The 21,968-nt window shown below is 46.9% G+C and overlaps 1 protein-coding gene across 2 annotated transcripts in view; it reads right to left on the minus strand.

The window, feature by feature from the left end:
• Nucleotides 1-21,968, minus strand: part of NEDD1 (NEDD1 gamma-tubulin ring complex targeting factor) — an 83,854-nt gene that overhangs the window by 42,977 nt on the left and 18,909 nt on the right. Inside the window, exons 1-2 of one of the 2 annotated variants that reach the window (XM_044277273.1) lie at nucleotides 18,957-19,094; nucleotides 2,561-2,660 (exon numbers count right to left, since the gene is read on the minus strand). Coding sequence is in view for 1 of the 2 variants with exons in the window: in XM_044277272.1 (XP_044133207.1) it covers nucleotides 2,561-2,655; nucleotides 18,957-19,100 (239 nt within the window). In the remaining variant the exon portion in view is untranslated. Of the gene's footprint in view, nucleotides 1-2,560; nucleotides 2,661-18,956; nucleotides 19,101-21,968 lie in introns of those variants that run through there. The other variant, XM_044277272.1, reaches the window with a different exon arrangement.

The following is a 21,968-nucleotide window of genomic DNA, read 5'->3' on the forward strand; positions in this document are numbered from 1 at the left end:
GATACCACCAGGCGTACCCGGCCCCGTGTTGCTAGACCACAGGTTGCGCAGGATCCGCTTCAAAGGGCAGCAGAGTGGGGCTGGCGCTGGCGGATTACGTGGTGAGGCAAACACCAGCAGCGCAGCCCACGAGCTAAGTGGGTATGGATGTTGGGCGGAGCTCCTATGTCCTGGCAGATGCCTTTCCCCTCCTTTTTTTTTTTTTTGGCAGAGATTTTTTCCATCCACATTGATCGATGCGAATGAAGAAATCTGTGCCGTTTATTTTTTTCTTTCAGCCCAGAGGCTGAACGGAAAAAAAATCTCATTACCCGTATGCTCAATATAAGGAGAATAGCAGAAACTCCTAATGCTGGCCATACATGTAATGATTGCGGAGACCCTCAAATGCCAGGGCAGTACAAACACCCCACAAATGACCCCATTTTGGAAAGAAGACACCTCAAGGTATTCGCTGAGGGGCATATTGAGTCCATGAAAGATTGAAATTTTTGTCCCAAGTTAGCGGAAAGGGAGACTTTGTGAGAAAAAAAATTAAATAAAAAATCTATTTCCACCAACTTGTGCCAAAAAAAAAATATCTTCTATGAACTTGCCATGCCCCTCATGGAATACCTTGGGTGTCTTCTTTCCAAAATGGGATCACATGTGGGGTATTTATACTGCCCTGGCATTTTAGGGGCCCTAAAGCGTGAGAAGAAGTCTGGAATCCAAATGTCTAAAAATGCACTTCTAAAAGGAATGAGTGCCCCTTTGCGCCCCTAGGCTGCAAAAAAGTGTCAGACATGTGGTATCGCCGTACTCAGGAGAAGTTGGGCAATGTGTTTTGGGGTGTCTTTTTACATATACCCATGCTGGGTGAGATAAATATCTCTGTCAAATGCCAACTTTGTATAAAAAAAAAATGGGAAAAGTTGTCTTTTAGAGAGATATTTCTCTCACCCAGCATGGGTATATGTAAAAAGACACCCCAAAACACATTGCCCAACTTCTCCTGAGTACGGCGATACCACATGTGTGACACTTTTTTGCAACCTAGGTGGGCAAAGGGGCACAAATTCCAAAGAGCACCTTTAGGATTTCACAGGGCATTTTGCACACATTTTGATTTCAAACTACTTCTCACGCATTAGGGCCCCTAAAATGCCAGGGCAGTATAACTACCCCACAAGTGACCCAATTTTGGAAAGAAGACACCCCAAGGTATTTTGTGATGGGCATAGTGAGTTCATGGAAGTTTTTTTTTTTTGTCACAAGTTAGTGGAATATGAGAAAAATCATAATTTTCCGCTAACTTGTGGGGTTTTCTACTGTCTGGGCATTGTAGAACCTCAGGAAACATGACAGGTGCTCAGAAAGTCAGAGCTGCTTCAAAATGCAGAAATTCACATTTTTGTACCATAGTTTGTAAACGCTATAACTTTTACCTAAACCATTTTTTTTTTTACCCAAACATTTTTTTTATCAAAAGACATGTATAACAATAAATTTAGATAAAACTTTATATAGAAATGTAGTTTCATTTGAAAAATTTTACAACTGAAAGTGAAATGTCATTTTTTTTACAAAAAAAATCTGTAAATTTTGATTAATAACAAAAAAAAGTAAAAATGTCAGCAGCAATGAAATACCACCAAATGAAAGCTCTATTAGTGAGAAGAAAAGGATGTAAAATTCATTTGGGTGGTAAGTTGTATGACCGAGCAATAACAGGTGAAAGTAGTGTAGTGCAGATTTGTAAAAAGTGGTCTGGTCATTAAAGGGGTTGTCCGGGTTCAGAGCTGAACCCGGACATACCCTTATTTTCACCCCGGCAGCCCCCCTGAGGCTAGCATCGGAGCATCTCATGCTCCAATGCGCTTCAGTGCCCTGCGCTAGATCGCGCAGGGCACAGGCTCTTTTGTTTTTAATAACACACTGCCGGGCGGTAACTTCCGCACAGCAGTGTGTTCGGTGACGTCACCGGCTCTGAGGGGCGGGCTTCAGCTCTGCCCTAGCCGTTTTACTGGCTAGGGCAGAGCCAAATCCCGCCCATCAGTGCCGGTGACGTCACCGGGGTTCCTGTCAGCCCCATGGAGAGCCCGGTACGTCACCTGAACTCTGAAAAATGCCTTTGCCCTGCGCGATTTAGCGCAGGGCAAAGGAGAGCATCGGAGCATGAACTGCTCCGATGCTCATGTCAGGGGGGCTGCCGGGGTGAAAATGGAGGGCTGTCCAGGTTCAGCTCTGAACCTGGACAACCCCTTTAAGGGTGTTTAAGCTAGGGGAGCTGAGGTGGTTAAGCAAACAGAGGGAGACTGTGGAAATATCTGCCACCTGCATTCTACCAATGGTGAAGTGTTGGGGGAAGAGTTTTTCTGACAAAAAAAACTGGACGGTACAGACATGGAACTAACAGTACAGTACAGTCTGTGCTGACATGGAACTAACATATGGATGAACTTTTGCAAAGAAACATTTCACTGAAAACAAAGCAGAAACTACGGCTGCATAGATCCCCCTAAAATAATCAATGGCCGAGAATGTCATCCCCCAAAAAGCCAAATTCCAATATACTTACCCCCTCTGCTAACTCCAGAAGAGGAACAGGTTTGGACTTGCAACTTGAAACAACAATTTTATCACCACTGCCAGAAGCAGTGACCAGAAAAAGATCTGAACTTTTAGTTAGGGACCATACAATACAAACCATGAAATTTGTTACAGACAGTGCAAAAGAGGAATGCTAGTATTAACCTGCATTTCTATCAACAAAGGTCAGTTTTAAGTTCAAGTACAAAGAATGAAAAGCTGACGACAGGCTAGATAATCTCTGAAATGGCCAAGACCTCGAAGTGGTAAAAAATAGAATTTGCTAACTTACTATTGCCTCAGTACTCTTGATCTTAAAGCTTTACTTTGATTGAAGTTCAAAGCAAAGGCTACCACAGTGATGCATCCCGAGAAATACACCAGCCTTCTCTAGGAAATATCTAGGCTAGATTGTTCAAGAGTATATTTAATCAGAAATAAACTGGGCCACATTCCATAACAAAAAACACCTGCATGAAATATATATGTACACTTTGAAGTCCATTCCCTGCAGGAGACATCTATTCTTTCACTGTGGTAAGACAAAACAAAAGAAATTCACTTAGTGAAATTTCACTTCACGTAACTGCTGATCCTGTAATCCTCCTTTAATAGAGCAGTCAGACTGTTACAGTTCTGAAATTATCATCTTCATCTTCTAATCATTAAAAAGGGATGTCTCACAAGGACAACCTATTTAATGAAACTGGCCCCGTAATCGGCTGAACAGCGCATGTAACGCTTCAGAAACCTACATTATTGCTGGAGACAGACACACATTTTAAGGAAATGTATCATCAAAAAATTGACCTACTGTTTAAGTCACGCTTTTATGTTTGCAATATTTTTAAAGAATCTTTGATTATGTTATTTTTTATTTTCCATCTCAATCTCTATATTTAAACAAATACCATAAAATCCTGCAGTTTTCACACTGGCCACTAAGGCTAATAATAGGCGCCACTTCTTGGTCTGTACTGATCACTTTACTGCAGTTACCTGCTTATCTGTCATTCTAATCCTGCCTGTAATGATATCACATATGTGTATAGATAAGACATGATCCACCATTCACAATAGGCGATTGTCAGAGCTTATCTATTCTTTCCTTGTACAATAACCCTTGCACAGGTCACAGAGCATGTCTAGAAAACCCTCCCATAGAATTCAATGAGGTCCCCTCCTGTCCATTGCCTCTATGGCCCATGGAGCTGCCGTGAAGCAATTTTCTTCATGCTTTCTAAATGTTAAGAACAGTTCAGTCAAGATGGACGCCCCAATAATCATGTTCAGAAAATAGAATAAATCTGCAATCAGAAAATAAAAATAGATTAGAAAGAAAAGGTACATGCTGCTAACTGGTTTTAAATTGCAGAAAACTAATTTAATTGACACATTTCCTTTAGAGTAAAGCTGTCAGGAACGCCAAGCTACCTGGACCATGCAGAATAAAGAGAGAACATAGTTTAGTGATTAAAAGAGAGCATAGACACAGAATAGTAGCTTGATCAACTCAACTTTATTGACAGGTTTCACAGGGACACACAAATAGGGAGAATCTGTCAATCAAGTCAACCGAGGATAAGCTGGTGCGGAGTTGAGTTTTTAACTCTTCTTCTCATTTCTGGCTCTTTTTTTTTTTTTTTTTTTTTTTTAAGGGTCCATTCACACGTCCGCAAATGGGTCCGCATCCGTTCCGCAATATCGGGAACGGGTGAGGACCCATTCATTCTCTATGGGTCCGGAAGGGATGCGGAGAGCACACTATGTGCTCTCCGCATCCGCATTTCTGGAGCGCGGCCCCGAACTTCCAGGAGGCGGCTCCGCAAAAAAATAGAACATGTCCTATTTTTGTCCGCAATTGCGGACAAGAATAGGCAGTTCTATAGGGGTGCCGGCCGGATCCGCAATACACTACGGACGTGTGAATGGACCCTGAGGGCTTCTCTGACTCAAACACTATAGCTTTTCAGAGTAAAACAACTGTTTGTATCCGGGGTGCCCGCCAGGATTTCAAAGCAAAGGCTACCACAGTGATGCATCCCAAGAAATACACCAGCCTTCTCTAGGAAATATCTAGGCAAGATATGAGAGGTTACCTTTCAGATAGTTAAGGCTACTTTCACACTAGCGTTTTTTGCGGATCCATCATGGATCTGCAAAAACGCTTCCCTTACAATAATACAACCGCATGCATCCGTCATGTACGGATCCGGTTGTAGTATGTCTTCTATAGCCAAGACGGATCAGTCATGAACTCCATTGAAAGTCAATGAGGGACGGATGCGTTTTCTATTGGGTCTTGCTCTGTACTACATTATGGACATAAAAACATTGCTTGCAGCGTTATTCTGTCCACGATGGGAACGCAACCAAACGGAACAGAATGCATTCTGGTGAGTCAGGTTTATTCAGTTCAGTTTTGCCCCCATTGACAATGAATGGGGACAAAACTGAAGCGTTTTCTTCAGCTATTGAGATCCTATGACGGATCTCAATAGTGGATTTGAAAACTCTAATGTGAAAGTAGCCTAACTGGGCTGCCCCACAATCCACAGGATAGAAAGCACCCTTGCTCCTCCACTCAATGTTTATAGGACAGATGAAGATTGCAGTACTAGGCTATCGTCTCCATATACATTTAATGGAGGCTATCCAACTGTGGATAGGTGATGAATGTCTATAGGAAATATAGAATACAGTGAATCTTTGGGTGACTGTAATGATGATATGTAAGGGATTACAATATTACAGCAAAAGGATAAGTTTACTGGGAAAATTTTACAAGAAGGACGAAGGTTCTAGTATTCTGTTGGGCCGCCTCTATCCTAGACACAAGATTAGATACGTTTGGGCATGGAGGCATACAAGTTCCATATGGTATCCTGTGCCACATTTGCCCACAGATGTTGCAGTGGGGTCTGTAGATCCTGCTATTCAGAGGATGCTGAAGCTGGTGTCCCAGCTGGTCCCATAAATGCTCAATTGGTGATCTGGGCAATGAAGTGCTGCAATCTGGCAGAGACATTCTTGGGAAATGATTGTTGTGTTTGGGAAAGCATTATCCTGCTGAGAGGCAACACATCTAGCTGCAAGATGTCCTGCTGCTACTGTCCCTTATCACTAGGGATGAGCGAACCCGAACTGTATAGTTCGGGTTCGTACCGAATTTTGGGGTGTCCGTGACACGGACCCGAACATTTTCGTAAAAGTCTGGGTTCGGTGTTCGTCGCTTTCTTGGCGCTTTTTGAAAGGCTGCAAAGCAGCCAATCAATAAGCGTCATACTACTTGCCCCAAGAGGCCGTCACAGCCATGCCTACTATTGGCATGGCTGTGATTGGCCAGAGCACCATGTGACCCAGCCTCTATTTAAGCTGGAGTCACGTAGCGCCGCACGTCACTCTGCTCTGATCAGCATAGGGAGAGGTTGCAGCTGCGACGTTAGGGCGAGATTAGGCAGTGATTAACTCCTCCAAAAGACTTCATTCAGAGATCGATCTGCAGCTGTGGATGATTGAACTGCTGCTATTGAATTGCTCACTGTTTTTAGGCTGCCCAGAGCGTTTTTCTGTCACTTTTTTCTGGGGTGATCGGCGGCCATTTTGTGTCTTGTGGTGTGCCAGCACAAGCTGCCACCAAGTGCATTTAACCCTCAATGATGTGGTTGTTTTTTGGCTAAATCCTACATCAGGGTGAAGCTGTCACACCAAGTGCATTTAACCAGCAATAGTCTGTTTATTTTTTGGCCATATACTACATCAGGGGCAAGCTGAGCATGTCACCAAGTGCATTTAACCCTCAATGGTGTGGTTGTTTTTTGGCTAAATCCTACATCAGGGTCAAGCTGTCACACCAAGTGCATTTAACCAGCAATAGTCTGGTTATTTTTTGGCCATATACTACATCAGGGGCAAGCTGAGCCTGTCACCAAGTGCATTTAACCCTCAATAGTGTGGTTGGTCAAGCTGTCACACCAAGTGCATTTAACCATCAATAGTGTGGTTATTTTTGGGCCATATCCCAGTCTAATTCTGTCAGTAAACCTATACCTGTCACCCAGCGCCTAAATACTAGGCCTCAAATTTATATCCAGCTAAATCTGTCGTTACTGCTGTACTGTTGTGGCTGGTCAAGTTATTTAGTGTCCGTCAAAGCACATTTTTTGTTCTGGGTTGAAATACAATTCCCAATTTAGCAATTTCCTAATTTAGTGGTTTCTGCTGTATCAGAGCTATTTTAAATCTATCCCTAAAAGGGTATATAAGAGTCAAGGTGCACATACGGTCATTCTGAATAACTTCACACACACGCTACTGTGCATTTCCAAGTCGAATTCTGTCAGTAAACCTATACCTGTCACCCAGCGCCTAAATACTAGGCCTCAAATTTATAGTCAGCTAAATCTGTGGTTATTTCTGTGGCTGGGCAAGTTATTTAGTGTCAGTCAAAGCACAGTTTTTGTTCTGGGTTGAAATACAATTCCCAATTTAGCAATTTCCTAATTTAGTGGTTTCTGCTGTATCAGAGCTATTTTAAATCTATCCCTAAAAGGGTATATAAGATTCAAGGTGCACATAGGGTCATTCTGAATAACTTCACACACACGCTACTGTGCATTTCCAAGTTGAATTCTGTCCGTAAACGTATACCTGTCACCCAGCGCCTAAATACTAGGCCTCAAATTTATATTCAGTTAAATCTGTGGTTACTGCTGTGCCTGTATTAGTGTAATACTGTACCTAAATAGATAGCCAGATAGTGTTAGGTGTCTGTAAAAAAAGGCCTGAATTTGAATTCAATACATTGGGCCAAATAATATTTTTGTTGTTGTGGTGAACGATAACAATGAGGAAAACATCTAGTAAGGGACGCGGAAGTGGACATGGTCGTGGTGGTGTTAGTGGACCCTCTGGTGCTGGGAGAGGACGTGGCCGTTCTGCCACATCCACACGTCCTAGTGTACCAACTACCTCAGGTCCCAGTAGCCGCCAGAATTTACAGCGATATATGGTGGGGCCCAATGCCGTTCTAAGGATGGTAAGGCCTGAGCAGGTACAGGCATTAGTCAATTGGGTGGCCGACAGTGGATCCAGCACGTTCACATTATCTCCCACCCAGTCTTCTGCAGAAAGCGCACAGATGGCGCCTGAAAACCAAGCCCATCAGTCTGTCACATCACCCCCATGCATATCAGGGAAACTGTCTGAGCCTCAAGTTATGCAGCAGTCTCTTATGCTGTTTGAAGACTCCGCTGGCAGGGTTTCCCAAGGGCATCCACCTAGCCCTTCCCCAGCGGTGGAAGACATAGAATGCACTGACGCACAACCACTTATGTTTCCTGATGATGAGGACATGGGAATACCACCTCAGCACGTCTCTGATGATGAAGAAACACAGGTGCCAACTGCTGCGTCTTTTTGCAGTGTGCAGACTGAACAGGAGGTCAGGGAGGAAGACTGGGTGGAAGACGATGCAGGGGACGATGAGGTCCTAGACCCCACATGGAATGAAGGTCGTGCCACTGACTCAGACCGAGCCAACAGCGTAGCAAAAGAGGGAGCAGTGGGCAAAAGCAGAACACCCGCCTCCAAGAGACTCCGCCTGCTACTGTCCGCCGCCATCTGGGACCGAGCACCCCAAAGGCAGCTTCAGGGAGTTCCCTGGCATGGCACTTCTTTAAGCAATGTGCTGACGACAAGACCAGAGTGGTTTGCACGCTGTGTCATCAGAGCCTGAAGCGAGGCATTAACGTTCTGAACCTTAGCACAACCTGCATGACCAGGCACCTGCATGCAAAGCATGAACTGCAGTGGAGTAAACACCTTAAAAACAAGGAAGTCACTCAGGCTCCCCCTGCTACCTCTTCTGCTGCTGCCGCCTCGGCCCCTTTCTCCGCCTCTGGAGGAACGTTGGCACCTGCCGCCCAGCAAACAGGGGATGTACCACCAACACCACCACCTCCGTCACCAAGCATCTCAACCATGTCACACGGCAGCGTTCAGCTCTCCATCTCACAAACATTTGAGAAAAAGCGTAAATTCCCACCTAGCCACCCTCGATCCCTGGCCCTGAATGCCAGCATTTCTAAACTACTGGCCTATGAAATGCTGTCATTTAGGCTGGTGGACACAGACAGCTTCAAACAGCTCATGTCGCTTGCTGTCCCACAGTATGTTGTTCCAAGCCGGCACTACTTCTCCAAGAGAGCCGTGCCTTCCCTGCACAACCAAGTATCCGATAAAATCAAGTGTGCACTGCGCAACGCCATATGTAGCAAGGTCCACCTAACCACAGATACGTGGACCAGTAAGTACGGCCAGGGACGCTATATCTCCCTAACTGCACACTGGGTAAATGTAGTGGCAGCTTGGCCCCAGGCGGAGAGCTGTTTGGCGCACGTCCTTCCGCCGCCAAGGATCGCAGGGCAACATTCTTTGCCTCCTGTTGCCACCTCCTCCTTCTCGGCTTCCTCCTGCTCTTCTTCCACCTGCTCATCCAGTCAGCCACACACCTTCACCACCAACTTCAGCACAGCCCGGGGTAAATGTCAGCAGGCCATTCTGAAACTCATATGTTTGGGGGACAGGCCCCACACCGCACAGGAGTTGTGGCGTGGTATAGAACAACAGACCGACGAGTGGTTGCTGCCGGTGAGCCTCAAGCCCGGCCTGGTGGTGTGCGATAATGGGCGAAATCTCGTTGCAGCTCTGGGACTAGCCGGTTTGACGCACATCCCTTGCCTGGCGCATGTGCTGAATTTGGTGGTGCAGAAGTTCATTCACAACTACCCCGACATGTCAGAGCTGCTGCATAAAGTGCAGGCCGTCTGTTCGCGCTTCCGGCATTCACATCCTGCCGCTGCTCGCCTGTCTGCGCTACAGCGTAACTTTGGCCTTCCCGCTCACCGCCTCATATGCGACGTGCCCACCAGGTGGAACTCCACCTTGCACATGCTGGACAGACTGTGCGAGCAGCAGCAGGCCATAGTGGAGTTTCAGCTGCAGCACGCACGGGTCAGTCACACTGCGGAACAGCACCACTTCACCACCAATGACTGGGCCTCCATGCGAGACCTGTGTGCCCTGTTTCGAGTACTCCACCAACATGGCCAGTGGCGATGACGCCGTTATCAGCGTTACAATACCACTTCTATGTCTCCTTGAGAAAACACTTAGGGCGATGATGGAAGAGGAGGTGGCCCAGGAGGAGGAGGAAGAGGGGTCATTTTTAGCACTTTCAGGCCAGTCTCTTCGAAGTGACTCAGAGGGAGGTTTTTTGCAACAGCAGAGGCCAGGTACAAATGTGGCCAGCCAGGGCCCACTACTGGAGGACGAGGATGAGGAGGAGGTGGAGGAGGATGAAGCATGGTCACAGCGGGGTGGCACCCAACGCAGCTCGGGCCCATCACTGGTGCGTGGCTGGGGGGAAAGGCAGGACGATGACGATACGCCTCCCACAGAGGACAGCTTGTCCTCACCCCTGGGCAGCCTGGCACACATGAGCGACTACATGCTGCAGTGCCTGCGCAACGACAGCAGAGTTGCCCACATTTTAACGTGTGCGGACTACTGGGTTGCCACCCTGCTGGATCCACGGTACAAAGACAATGTGCCCACCTTACTTCCTGCACTGGAGCGTGATAGGAAGATGCGCGAGTACAAGCGCACGTTGATAGATGCGCTACTGAGAGCATTCCTAAATGTCACAGGGGAACAAGTGGAAGCCCAAGGCCAAGGCAGAGGAGGAGCAAGAGGTCGCCAAGGCAGCTGTGTCACGGCCAGCTCCTCTGAGGGCAGGGTTAGCATGGCAGAGATGTGGAAAAGTTTTGTCAACACGCCACAGCTAACTGCACCACCACCTGATACGCAACGTGTTAGCAGGAGGCAACATTTCACTAACATGGTGGAACAATACGTGTGCACACCGCTCCACGTACTGACTGATGGTTCGGCCCCATTCAACTTCTGGGTCTCTAAATTGTCCACGTGGCCAGAGCTAGCCTTTTATGCCTTGGAGGTGCTGGCCTGCCCGACGGCCAGCGTTTTGTCTGAACGTGTATTCAGCACGGCAGGGGGCGTCATTACAGACAAACGCAGCCGCCTGTCTACAGCCAATGTGGACAAGCTGACGTTAATAAAAATGAACCAGGCATGGATCCCACAGGACCTGTCCATCCCTTGTGCAGATTAGACATTAACTACCTCCCCTTAACCATATATTATTGTACTCCAGGGCACTTCCTCATTCAATCCTATTTTTATTTTCATTTTACCATTATATTGCGAGGCTACCCAAAGTTGAATGAACCTCTCCTCTGTCTGGGTGCCGGGGCCTAAATATATGCCAATAGACTGTTCCAATGTTGGGTGACGTGAAGCCTGATTCTCTGCTATGACATGCAGACTAATTCTCTGCTGACATGAAGCCAGATTCTCTGTTACGGGACCTCTCTCCTCTGCCTGGGTGCTGGGCCTAAATATATGACAATGGACTGTTGCAGTGGTGGCTGACGTGAAGCCTGATTCTCTGCTATGATATGCAGACGGATTCTCTGCTGACATGAAGACAGATTCTCTGTTACGGGACCTCTCTCCTCTGCCTGGGTGCTGGGCCTAAATATATGACAATGGACTGTTGCAGTGGTGGATGATGTGAAGCCTGATTCTCTGCTATGACATGCAGACTGATTCTCTGCTGACATGAAGCCAGATTCTCTGTTACGGGACCTCTCTCCTCTGCCTGGGTGCCGGGGCCTAAATATCTGAGAATAGACTGTTCCAGTGGTGGGTGACGTGAAGCCAGATTCTCTGCTATGGGACCTCTCTCCAATTGATATTGGTTAATTTTTATTTATTTTATTTGTATTTTAATTCATTTCCCTATCCACATTTGTTTGCAGGGGATTTACCTACATGTTGCTGCCTTTTGCAGCCCTCTAGCCCTTTCCTGGGCTGTTTTACAGCCTTTTTAGTGCCAAAAAGTTCGGGTCCCCATTGACTTCAATGGGGTTCGGGACGAAGTTCGGATCGGGTTCGGATCCCGAACCCGAACATTTCCGGGAAGTTCGGCCGAACTTCTCGAACCCGAACATCCAGGTGTCCGCTCAACTCTACTTATCACCACTAAGGGTGACCGAATGTCATATGTGATGGCTCCTCCGATCGTCACACCAGCAGTTGGGGCAGTGTGTTATTCCACAGCAAAGGCAGGATTGAAGCTCTCATTACAAGGCCTCGATACTGGAACCCTAGCGTCATGAAATCTCAAAGAGAACCTAGATTTGTCTCTAAACACGATACTGTTCCAGTCCATACCAGTCTAGGGTTCTCGTTCACAATCACTGCCAAGAAAGGTAATGGTGGCTGGCTGTCAATGGAAGGACAAATAAAGGGCACTGTGACATCAAGTTTTCTTCTGCTAAGTGCCTGGAAATGGTCGAGAGACATATATGTGTAATGAAGGTGCCACCAGTGTCTGGATAGTGGACAACGAAACTGTGGGGGCTGCTTGTGCTTGTCTACAGATAAAACAATCTTCTCTGCAAGTGGTCTATCTGGCCATCTGGAGCCCTTTTGCCATGTGTATGTGCCCTCACATAACGAATGCTCCAAAAATTCTAATAGCTAGGTCAGAATGGCTTTCAAAGGCTTCTCTCAACTCAATTATGTGTGTCATCTCAAAGTTTGTCAAATGGGTAAAATATTTTCTAGCATGTTGTAGAGGCATGTCTAGCAGTAAATGATCTCTCACCAAGAGGTAGCCAAAAGTAGCATCTGAGGGCCTTTTTAAAGACCAGCAGGGGAAGCACTTTTACTTCTTGTGCCAAGACCTAGTGTCTAATAAGATCACCTCTGTAATAATTTACATATCCGTCTGAGATATAACTGCATGCAGAGTTTTGCAGCAAGCCAACATTTCTATCTTACAAAGCTCCAGATGGCGACCAAAACAGTCGCCAATGCGCCTTAAAATTTGCAGATGGAGACAAGACTTTTTAGTTTTGTCGCCATTTGCGAATATTGCGGCGGAGCACTGGAGCCCATAATTCCTTGCCCCAACGCCGTCATAGGCTTCAGGCCTATGTGGTAGTAAAAGCACCATCCCAGGCCATAGCAGCAGCGAGTGAGTGCCAGCGAAAGGACACAGCGGAGTCAAAGATTTTAGATTTTTATTTTTTTTAAGTGCTGGCACTGGGGGACATTACTGGCCAGAAGGGGGGCACTGGGGGGGGGGACATTACTGGCCAGAAGGGGGGCACTGGGGGGGGGGGGACATTACTGGCCAGAAGGGGGGGGGGGGGGACATTACTGGCCAGAAGGGGGGCACTGGGGGGGGGGACATTACTGGCCATAAGGGGGGCACTGGGGGGGGGCATTACTGGCGAGAAGGGGGGCACTGGGGGGGGAGACATTACTGGCCAGAAGGGGGGCACTGGGGGGGGGGGGAGACATTACTGGCCAGAAGGGGGGCACTGGGGGGGGACATTACTGGCCAGAAGGGGGGCACTGGGGGGGGAGACATTACTGGCCAGAAGGGGGGCACTGGGGGGGGGAGACATTACTGGCCAGAAGGGGGGCACTGGGGGGGGACATTACTGGCCAGAAGGGGGGCACTGGGGGGGGAGACATTACTGGCCAGAAGGGGGGCACTGGGGGGGGAGACATTACTGGCCAGAAGGGGGGCACTGGGGGGGGGGAGACATTACTGGCCAGAAGGGGGGCACTGGGGGGGGGGACATTACTGGCCAGAAGGGGGGCACTGGGGGGGGGGGACATTACTGGCCAGAAGGGGGGCACTGGGGGGGGACATTACTGGCCAGAAGGGGGGCACTGGGGGGGGGGACATTACTGGCCAGAAGGGGGCACTGGGGGACATTACTGGTCATAAGGGGGGCACTGGGGGACATTACTGGCCAGAAGGGTGCAACTGAGGGACATTACTGGCCAGAAGGGTGCAACTGAGGGACATTACTGGCCAGAAGGGTGCAACTGAGGGACATTACTGGCCAGAAGGGGGGGCACTGAGGGACATTACTGGCCAGAAGGGGGGGCACTGAGGGACATTACTGGCCAGAAGGGTGCAACTGAAAGACATTACTGGCCAGAAGGGTGCAACTGAAAGACATTACTGGCCAGAAGGGTGCAACTGAAAGACATTACTGGCCAGAAGGGTGCAACTGAAAGACATTACTGGCCAGAAGGGTGCAACTGAAAGACATTACTTGGCCAGAAGGGTGCAACTGAAAGACATTACTTGGCCAGAAGGGTGCAACTGAAAGACATTACTGGCCAGAAGGGTGGAATTACTATGTGGGGACAGTGTGTGTGTGGGGGGGGGGGGGTATTACTGTGTGGGGGCAGTGTGGGGGAAAATTACTATTGGGGAGGCGCTGTAGGGACATTTCTATTACAGGGACATATTAGGGGACATTATTTCTGGGGACACTATACAGGCATTATTACCTGGAGCACAATCTAGGGTTTTATTATTACTGGGGGCACTCTAGGAGGCATTTATAATAGCTGTAGACACCATAGGGACATTTTTCTACTGGGGGTCACTATTTTTTCCAGCAGTACAGTACCTGGGGCATTGGGGAGCACAATGGTCACAGTATTGGGAGTGGAAGCAGGATGACCAGGATGGGGAGGTTGATGGAAAAATTTAGAAATCTATCGTGTCTGTGTAACAAATTCTGTAGAGACGAAATTCGGCTGAAAGAATTTGTCATGGTGGTCTGGGTCAAATGGAGAAGAGGAAAGAGAAGGTCTACATGACAGAAGATGTCACTGGATGCAAGAGGTATGTGGTGCTGTATTCTCCTATATGTAGTGCTGGCTTACTACTGTGACCTGCGTCTCATCTTTTTTTTTATTATAATTATATGCATTTTAAATTTGGCGACTACATTTTTCAGTTTAGGAGCCAATGGCTCCTATCTTTTTTTTTAGTCTTAGTGCGTTTAGTTTTTTTTTTTGCTTTTTTTGTCAATGAGTGTATTTCTTATTGCGCTTGTCTGCATATTAACCAGCTGCTATTTACAATCAGTTGGTTATTCCTCAAAATATGTCATAAGTGTCTGAAATAAGAGTTCTACTGGCCCAGACACATCTCATGAGCAAAAATGTGGATCAGACACAAACCGAAAATAAAGTCGTGCCCAAAGGGCCTTAATTTATCCCATGCTGGTATCAGATGTGCCACAACTATTAAGAAGGGCACGTCTCTAAATAATTTTCTCACTGTGGTTGCTGAAAACTCCTAAAAAGTAGCAGCATGTGCCAAAGTCTGTGACCTTTTGAAGGAGGTTATCTGGCATAAAAGGGGTTGATAAATATCACAAAATAATAACTGCAGCATGACCCTCAAGCAATGCATGTTAAATTTTCAATTGCCACCGGCTGCAAAACAAAGCATTGACCCTTAACAATATTTCAATGACCACCAGAGATTACATTCTCTGCTTCAGGTCTGACACACTGCTCGAAGGGTGGGCTCATATAGCACTACTCACAATGCCTTCAAACCTAGGTTAGCTTTCTCTAATAAAACAGTCTACTTTTTAATTCTCCAGCATGAAAAATTATCTCATATAAACCTATTTTGCATTATATGTGTCTCCTGTGAAATCACCAAACTGAAAATCCCCCCTACGGTCATAACAGTAAGGCCACTGAAGGACAGACAGAACCACACTTTATAAAGGGAAAAAGGCAAAAGAACCAGTCAGGCTTTGGTTACCTGACTGCAGCAGTGACGTGTCACCGTAGACAATCACTGTCCTCAGTGGTCTTGTGCCGTATACCGCTGAGGCCAGATAGCAGCTGTCAAGCGTGTTATACAAGCACATCAATGCTGTAGCCAAAAAGATTACATCATGGCGGCATTGGGATCAAAGCGTTAAAGTAGGAGTATAACTTGTTTTATTATTTTAACCCCTTCCATTTAACCATTTTTAACCTTTTAAAAACCAGAAACCAGAGGCAGAACCGGTCAAATATGTATGACAATGTAAAACCAAAAAATGACTTTTCCTAAGTTGATGGTCTTCATTACATAGTGCAGGAAACATTGCATCAGGTTCTGGTGTAATTGTTTCTAAGCCTGTACCAGAGACCACAGAAAGGAAACAAATGTGTTTTCTACAGCGAAATGGTCTATTGCCCTAATAGATGTTGACTTCTTTTCCATCAATGACTCATTAATGCAGGGATCACGTTGCACTGTGAGCTGAATCCATTTACTGCTACCTTGCTCATATAATAGGGACAGACAGATGTATAGACGAAGATCAATCTACACAGCAGCTGGAAATAAGCAGGTTTATACATAAAAGTTGTCACAAAATACATGGTGTTGGCCATAGTCCTCAGTAAGCCTGCCAATACGGACTTATTTTACTCAACATATATTCATGTCCTCACCTAATCTCTAGTTCTGTAATATTGATTTCATGTACGTGGCTTAAAGGGAACCTGTCACCGGGATTTTGTGTACCGAACTGAGGACATGGGTTGTTAGATGGCCGGTAGCACATCCGCAATACCCAGTCCCCATAGATCTGTGTGCCTTTATTGTGTAAAAAAAAAAATAATATTTGATACATATGCAAATTAACCTGAGATGAGTCCTGTTACTGACTCATCTCAGGTTAATTTGCATATATATGAAATCGTTTTTTTTACACAATAAAAGCGCACAGAGCTATGGGGACTGGGTATTGCGGATGTGCTAGCGGCCATCTAGCAACCCATGTCCTCAGTTCGGTACACAAAATCCCGGTGACAGGTTCCCTTTAATGGAAGCAATATTTACCCCTGCCACTTCCAGCGTTGTGGTCCGGTCCTCCCGGCCACTGGCTGTTCTGCTGGCAGCAGAAGGAATGTTCTGTGCAGACCACTGCAGCCAATCACTGACCTCAGCGGCCTTTCTACTGCTGATGCCAGTGATTGGGACCAGTGTGCAACGCTGGAAGTGGCGGAGGAGAAACATGCAAAAGTATTGCTTCTTTTGTTATTCTACCTTAATTAGGGTCCTTAAAAGGGGTTTTCAGAGATTTTCATACTGATGACCTACAAGTTGATCCAGGGGAAGAAAAAAAAAAAAACTGAGGTAGAAGCCGATTTTCCCCACTTTAGGCCTTCCCGACTTCGACCAGGCAATCAGAATAACTCCCTGGATCATCAACCCATCTCTAGTAGCTATAGCTTGTAATATTATTACACTCCAGAAAAACATCCAGACCCCTCTTGAATTCCTCTATTGTACTCCCCATCACCACCTCCTCTTTCAGTAAAGAATCCTCTTCTATGTTTGTGTACAAACCTTCTTTCCTCCCCCGCTATTCTCCACTCCTCCTCCTGATGGTTGTATACAAGGCTGCATCGGTGACGCAGAGGTATACCGCATGTGACTGCAGCAGGCAATTACTGTGCCATATACTGCTGAGTAGGGATCGACCGATATTGATTTTTTTAGGGCTGATACCCGATAATTTATACATATATTATGGGAATTTTCATTTTTGAAAAAAAATATAAAAAAAATCCCACGAATCTGCTGAAAATTAATGTTTATTGTTAATGTGTATTTTTATTTTTTTTTGTAAATCTTTCTTTTTCATTTATACTTAATATTTTGGTGTTTTATTTTTATTTTTACTAACTTTTAGCCCCCTTAGGGACTAGAACCCTTGTCCTATTCACCCTGATTGAGATCTATCAGGGTGAATAGGAGCTCACACTGTCCCTGCTGCTGCTCTGTGCTTTGTGCACACAGCAGCATGGAGCTTACTATGACAGCCAGGGCTTCAATAGCGTCCTGGCTGCCATGGCAACCGATCGGAGCCCCAGCAATACACTGTGAAGGGGCGCACTGCGCCACCAATGTTTTTAATACTGGGGTGGGGGGGAATGCTTAATACTGGGGGGGAGGGAGGGGCGCACTGCGCCACCAATGTCTAATACTGGGGTTGGGGGGGCGCACTGCGCCACCAATGAAGCTTAATCTCTCATTTATTCATATACAGGAGGCGGGAGCTGGCTGCAGAATGACATAGCCGGCTCCCGACCTCTATGAGCTGTAGCTGCGATCCGCGGCACCTGAGGGGTTAACTACCGTAGATCGCAGCTACAGCTCATAGAGGTCGGGAGCCGGCTATGTGATTCTGCAGCTCCCGCCTCCTGTATATGAATAAATTAGAGATTAAGCTTCATTGGTGCCGCAGTGGCCATAGCTCCTCCCCTCCTCTTGTCCCCTGTCCTTTCATTGGCGGCAGCACAGGGGGAGGAGACACTGCTTCCTTCTCCCCTGTGCTGCTGAGGGAACACTGAGAGCGCTGACAGCAGCGCGATCTGTGTTCCCCATACGCTATAGGAATATCGGCAAAATAAATGCCGATACCAATAGCGTTCAAAATCCTGAATATCGGCCAATAATATCGGTAAATCCGATAATCGGTCGATCCCTACTGCTGAGGGCACTTTAATTCAGTCTACTATTTAAAGGAGTTGCCCGGGTTCAGTGCTGAACCCAGACATACCCAGAATTTCACCCAGCAGCCCCCCTGACAAGAGCATCGGAGCAGTTCATGTTACGATGCTCTCCCTTGCCTTGCAACGGATTGCGCAGGGCAAGGGCTCTTTTATTTCCTATAACACACTGCCGGGAGGAGGCTTCCACTCAGCAGTGTTCGGTGATGTCAACGGCTCTGATGGGCGGCTTTAGCGCTGCCCTAGCCATTTTACAGGCTAGGGCAGCGCTAAAACCCACCCATCAGTGCTGGTGACGTCACCAGGCTCACTGCTGGGCGGAAGCCTCCGCACAGCAGTGTGTATAGTAAATAAAAGAGCCCTTGCCCTGCGCGGTATGTCACTGGATCTCCTGAAAATGCCATTGCCGATGCTCTTGTCAGGGGGGCTGCCTGGGAGAAATTCTGGGTATGTCAGGGTTGAGCTCTGAACCTGGACAACCCCTTTAAGAAAGCTTTAAAGGGATTATCCAGGACTCAAATACTCATGATCTACACTTAGGATAGGTCGTCAATATTGGATCAGTGGCAGTTTGACTCCAGGCACCACTGCTGATTAGCTGCTGGAAGGGGGAACGCTGCAGCTTCTTTCTCTGAAAACCATTATGATGCTGAGAGTTCGGGTCAGACTCAGAAGGACAATGTTCGGACAGGAAATGCAGCCATCACATGAAGCTGGTTTTCCAGACCAAATAAGATCATGTGAAAGAAGGCAAAGTGACATTTGTTAGTAAAGGAATATAATTAACCAGCATCTTGAATGCTGCCACATATAATAATTTGGAAAGCTGCTTAAAATACCTCCTCCCAGCTCACGTCTGCTGCAGATGGTAGCGTGCACCTGTCAAAGGATACTGTTACTGCTCCAACACAAGGATGATACAGGGTGTGTGGTACTATGGGGATTGAACTGCTCCACCACAGTCATGGATGAGGAATCCCATATTTTAATATCATCGCCAGCTGAAGCGAATCTGATGTCATCCTGCATCGTGGTGCCTGAAAGTAAAAAAGGATAAACAATATGGCTTTAACTATTTACAACACTAGACATAAGAAATTTCTAAAGGACTGGATGGTCACTACAATACATACAGAAATGTGTTTTATATTCACACACGGGAAAATACGATAAATCCAATTTCAATGCTAATATTCAGAAATATGCCTCAGCTAGGAGTTTATTAACCACCTCCGGACCGCCTAACGCAGATGTGCGGTCCGGAGGTGGCAGCGCTGCGCAGAGTCACGCATATACGCGTCATCTCGCGAGACGCGAGATGACGCGAATATACGCCCGCGCATGCGCAGTTCGCGCCGGCATTTCGTTCAGGAGTATTTCGTCAGCAACCTGCCAGCCGTGATCATTGGCTGGCAGGTTGCTGATTTTTAAAAAATCCAATCAGAAGCCAGATAACAGATCATATTTGTAAATATGATCTGTTATATGGCTGCCTGCTCCTCTGCTGGTTCTTTTCGTCGGTTGGATCCAGCAGAGGAGCAGGCTTCACAGTGAGTACACCAAACACTACACTTTAGCCCCTGATCACCCCCCTGAACCCCAATTAACCCTTTGATCACCCCTTTCAATCACAAGTGAAAAGAAAAAAGTGATCAGTGCAAACTGTCACTTTTTTTTTCACTGGTATTGACCGTTAGGTTTCAGTATAGTTTAGACCCCTTGGTTAGGTAGTTTAGGGATCGGTTAGCGCCCAGCCCACCGCACCGCAGTCCGTTATTCGCTGATTAGCGTATCGCTAATCAGCATTTGTACTTTTATAGTATCTGGAAGTGATCAAAACTGATCACGGTCAGATCTATAATTGTAAAGTGTCACTTTAGTTCTCCCTCCACCCAAAACGCAGTGTTTGTCCGATCAGGCCTGATCGGTCGCCCACACGTGCGTTCACCCACGCCCGCCCCACCGCAGTGAAAAAATAATAATTTTTTTTGATCGCTGCACATTCACTTTACACGCACTGTGGCGATAAAAAAAATCTGTTTTGATTTTTTTTTATCAACCGCAGCGGCCTCAGGTACTTCGCTAGCCTCCCCTTTGTAAGACAGGCTTTCTTTTTTTTCTTGGGTAGTCTCAGGGAATACCCCTAAATTTAGTTGCCCACATGTCTAACAGGGGGTATTCCTCTGAAGAGGCCTACAGGCTTCTGACCCAGTCGGTCAGAAGTGGGAACCCTCATCTGATGAATCCAGCGGGTCAGAATACGAACCTGTAGAAAGCAGTGGCTCTCTGACCCAAAGTTCGGACGAGGAGGCTGAGGTCCCTGATAGCACCAGGTGTACCCGGCCCCGTGTCGCTAGACCGCAGGTTGCGCAGGATCCGCTTCAAGAGCAGCAGAGTGGGGCTGGTGCTTTCGGATTACGTGGTGAGGCATACTCCTGCACTTTAGTGATAACAGCACCTCCCGTCCCAGAGGCCACCCTGCTTTTGACCGGCTCCACAAAATTCGGCCCCTCATAGACCATTTCAACCTGAAATTTGCAGATATTTATACCCCAGAGCAAAACATCTGCATAGACGAGTCCCTGATACATTTTACCGGGCGCCTTGGCTTCAAACAATACATCCCAAGCAAGCGCGCCCGGTATGGGGTCAAATTGTATAAGCTCTGTGAAAGGGCCACAGGCTATACCTACAAATTTCGTGTCTATGAGGGAAAAGATCAGACCCTGGAGCCGGTCGGTTGCCCTGACTACCTGGGGAGCAGTGGGAAGACAGTTTGGGACTTGGTGTCACCCTTATTCGGCAAGGGGTACCATCTTTATGTGGACAATTTTTACACAAGTGTGGCCCTCTTTAGGCATTTGTTTCTAGAACGGATTGGCACCTGTGGTACCGCGCGAACTAGTCGCGCGGGCTTCCCCCAACGGCTCGTTACCACCCGTCTTGCAAGGGGGCAGAGGGCCGCACTGTGTAACGAAGAACTGCTCGCGGTGAAATGGAGAGACAAGCGTGACGTTTACATGCTCTCCTCCATTCACGCAGACACGACAATACAAATTGAGCGAGCAACCCGTGTCATTGAAAAGCCCCTCTCAGTCCACGACTATAACCTCCACATGGGAGGGGTGGACTTCAATGACCAGATGTTGTCTCCGTATTTAGTTTCCCGCAGAACCAGACGCTGGTATAAGAAGGTGTCTGTATATTTAATTCAATTGGCTCTGTACAATAGTTTTGTTCTCTACAGTAAGGCTGGGAGAACTGGATCCTTCCTCAAATTTCAGGAAGAGATCATCGAGAACCTCCTGTACCGAGGAGGTTCCGTGGCCCCATCCACCAGTGTAGTTAGCCGTCTACACGAGCGACATTTCCCCAATGTCGTTCCTGGTACCTCAACCCAACCGTCACCCCGAAAAAGATGTCGTGTCTGTAGCAGGAGTGGAATAAGGCGTGACACCCGCTATTTCTGTCCTGACTGTCCTGACCACCCTGCCCTATGCTTTGGAGAGTGTTTCCGGAAGTACCACTCACAGGTACACTATTAGCATAGGGATCATCTCACCAGGATAGGCACACAGGGCTATTAGGGCCCATTCACTCACACAGCTGCTGCAAACGTCTCCTTTCACCTGGGACAAAGTGCATAACGCACTTCGCCACATCTTTGGGCGATTTGCGCTTTGCACATTGACCCATGGGGAAGGAGAGGTTTGTTCTATAAAGGTAAAAAAAAACAAAACAAAAAAAAAAAACACCAGTAAGCAAAAAAGTTAATGTTCAGTTAAAAAAGTTAAAGTTTATATGTTCTGTTGCAAAGTTAATAAAATTATTGCGTTGCGGCCTGGTTTTTTCTTTTTTTTGTCTTTTTACCTTCCAGGTGGACCAACCGATCGATTAGCTGCAGC

Source organism: Bufo gargarizans, chromosome 2 (assembly GCF_014858855.1).
Source record: "Bufo gargarizans isolate SCDJY-AF-19 chromosome 2, ASM1485885v1, whole genome shotgun sequence".
NCBI lineage: Eukaryota > Metazoa > Chordata > Amphibia > Anura > Bufonidae > Bufo > Bufo gargarizans.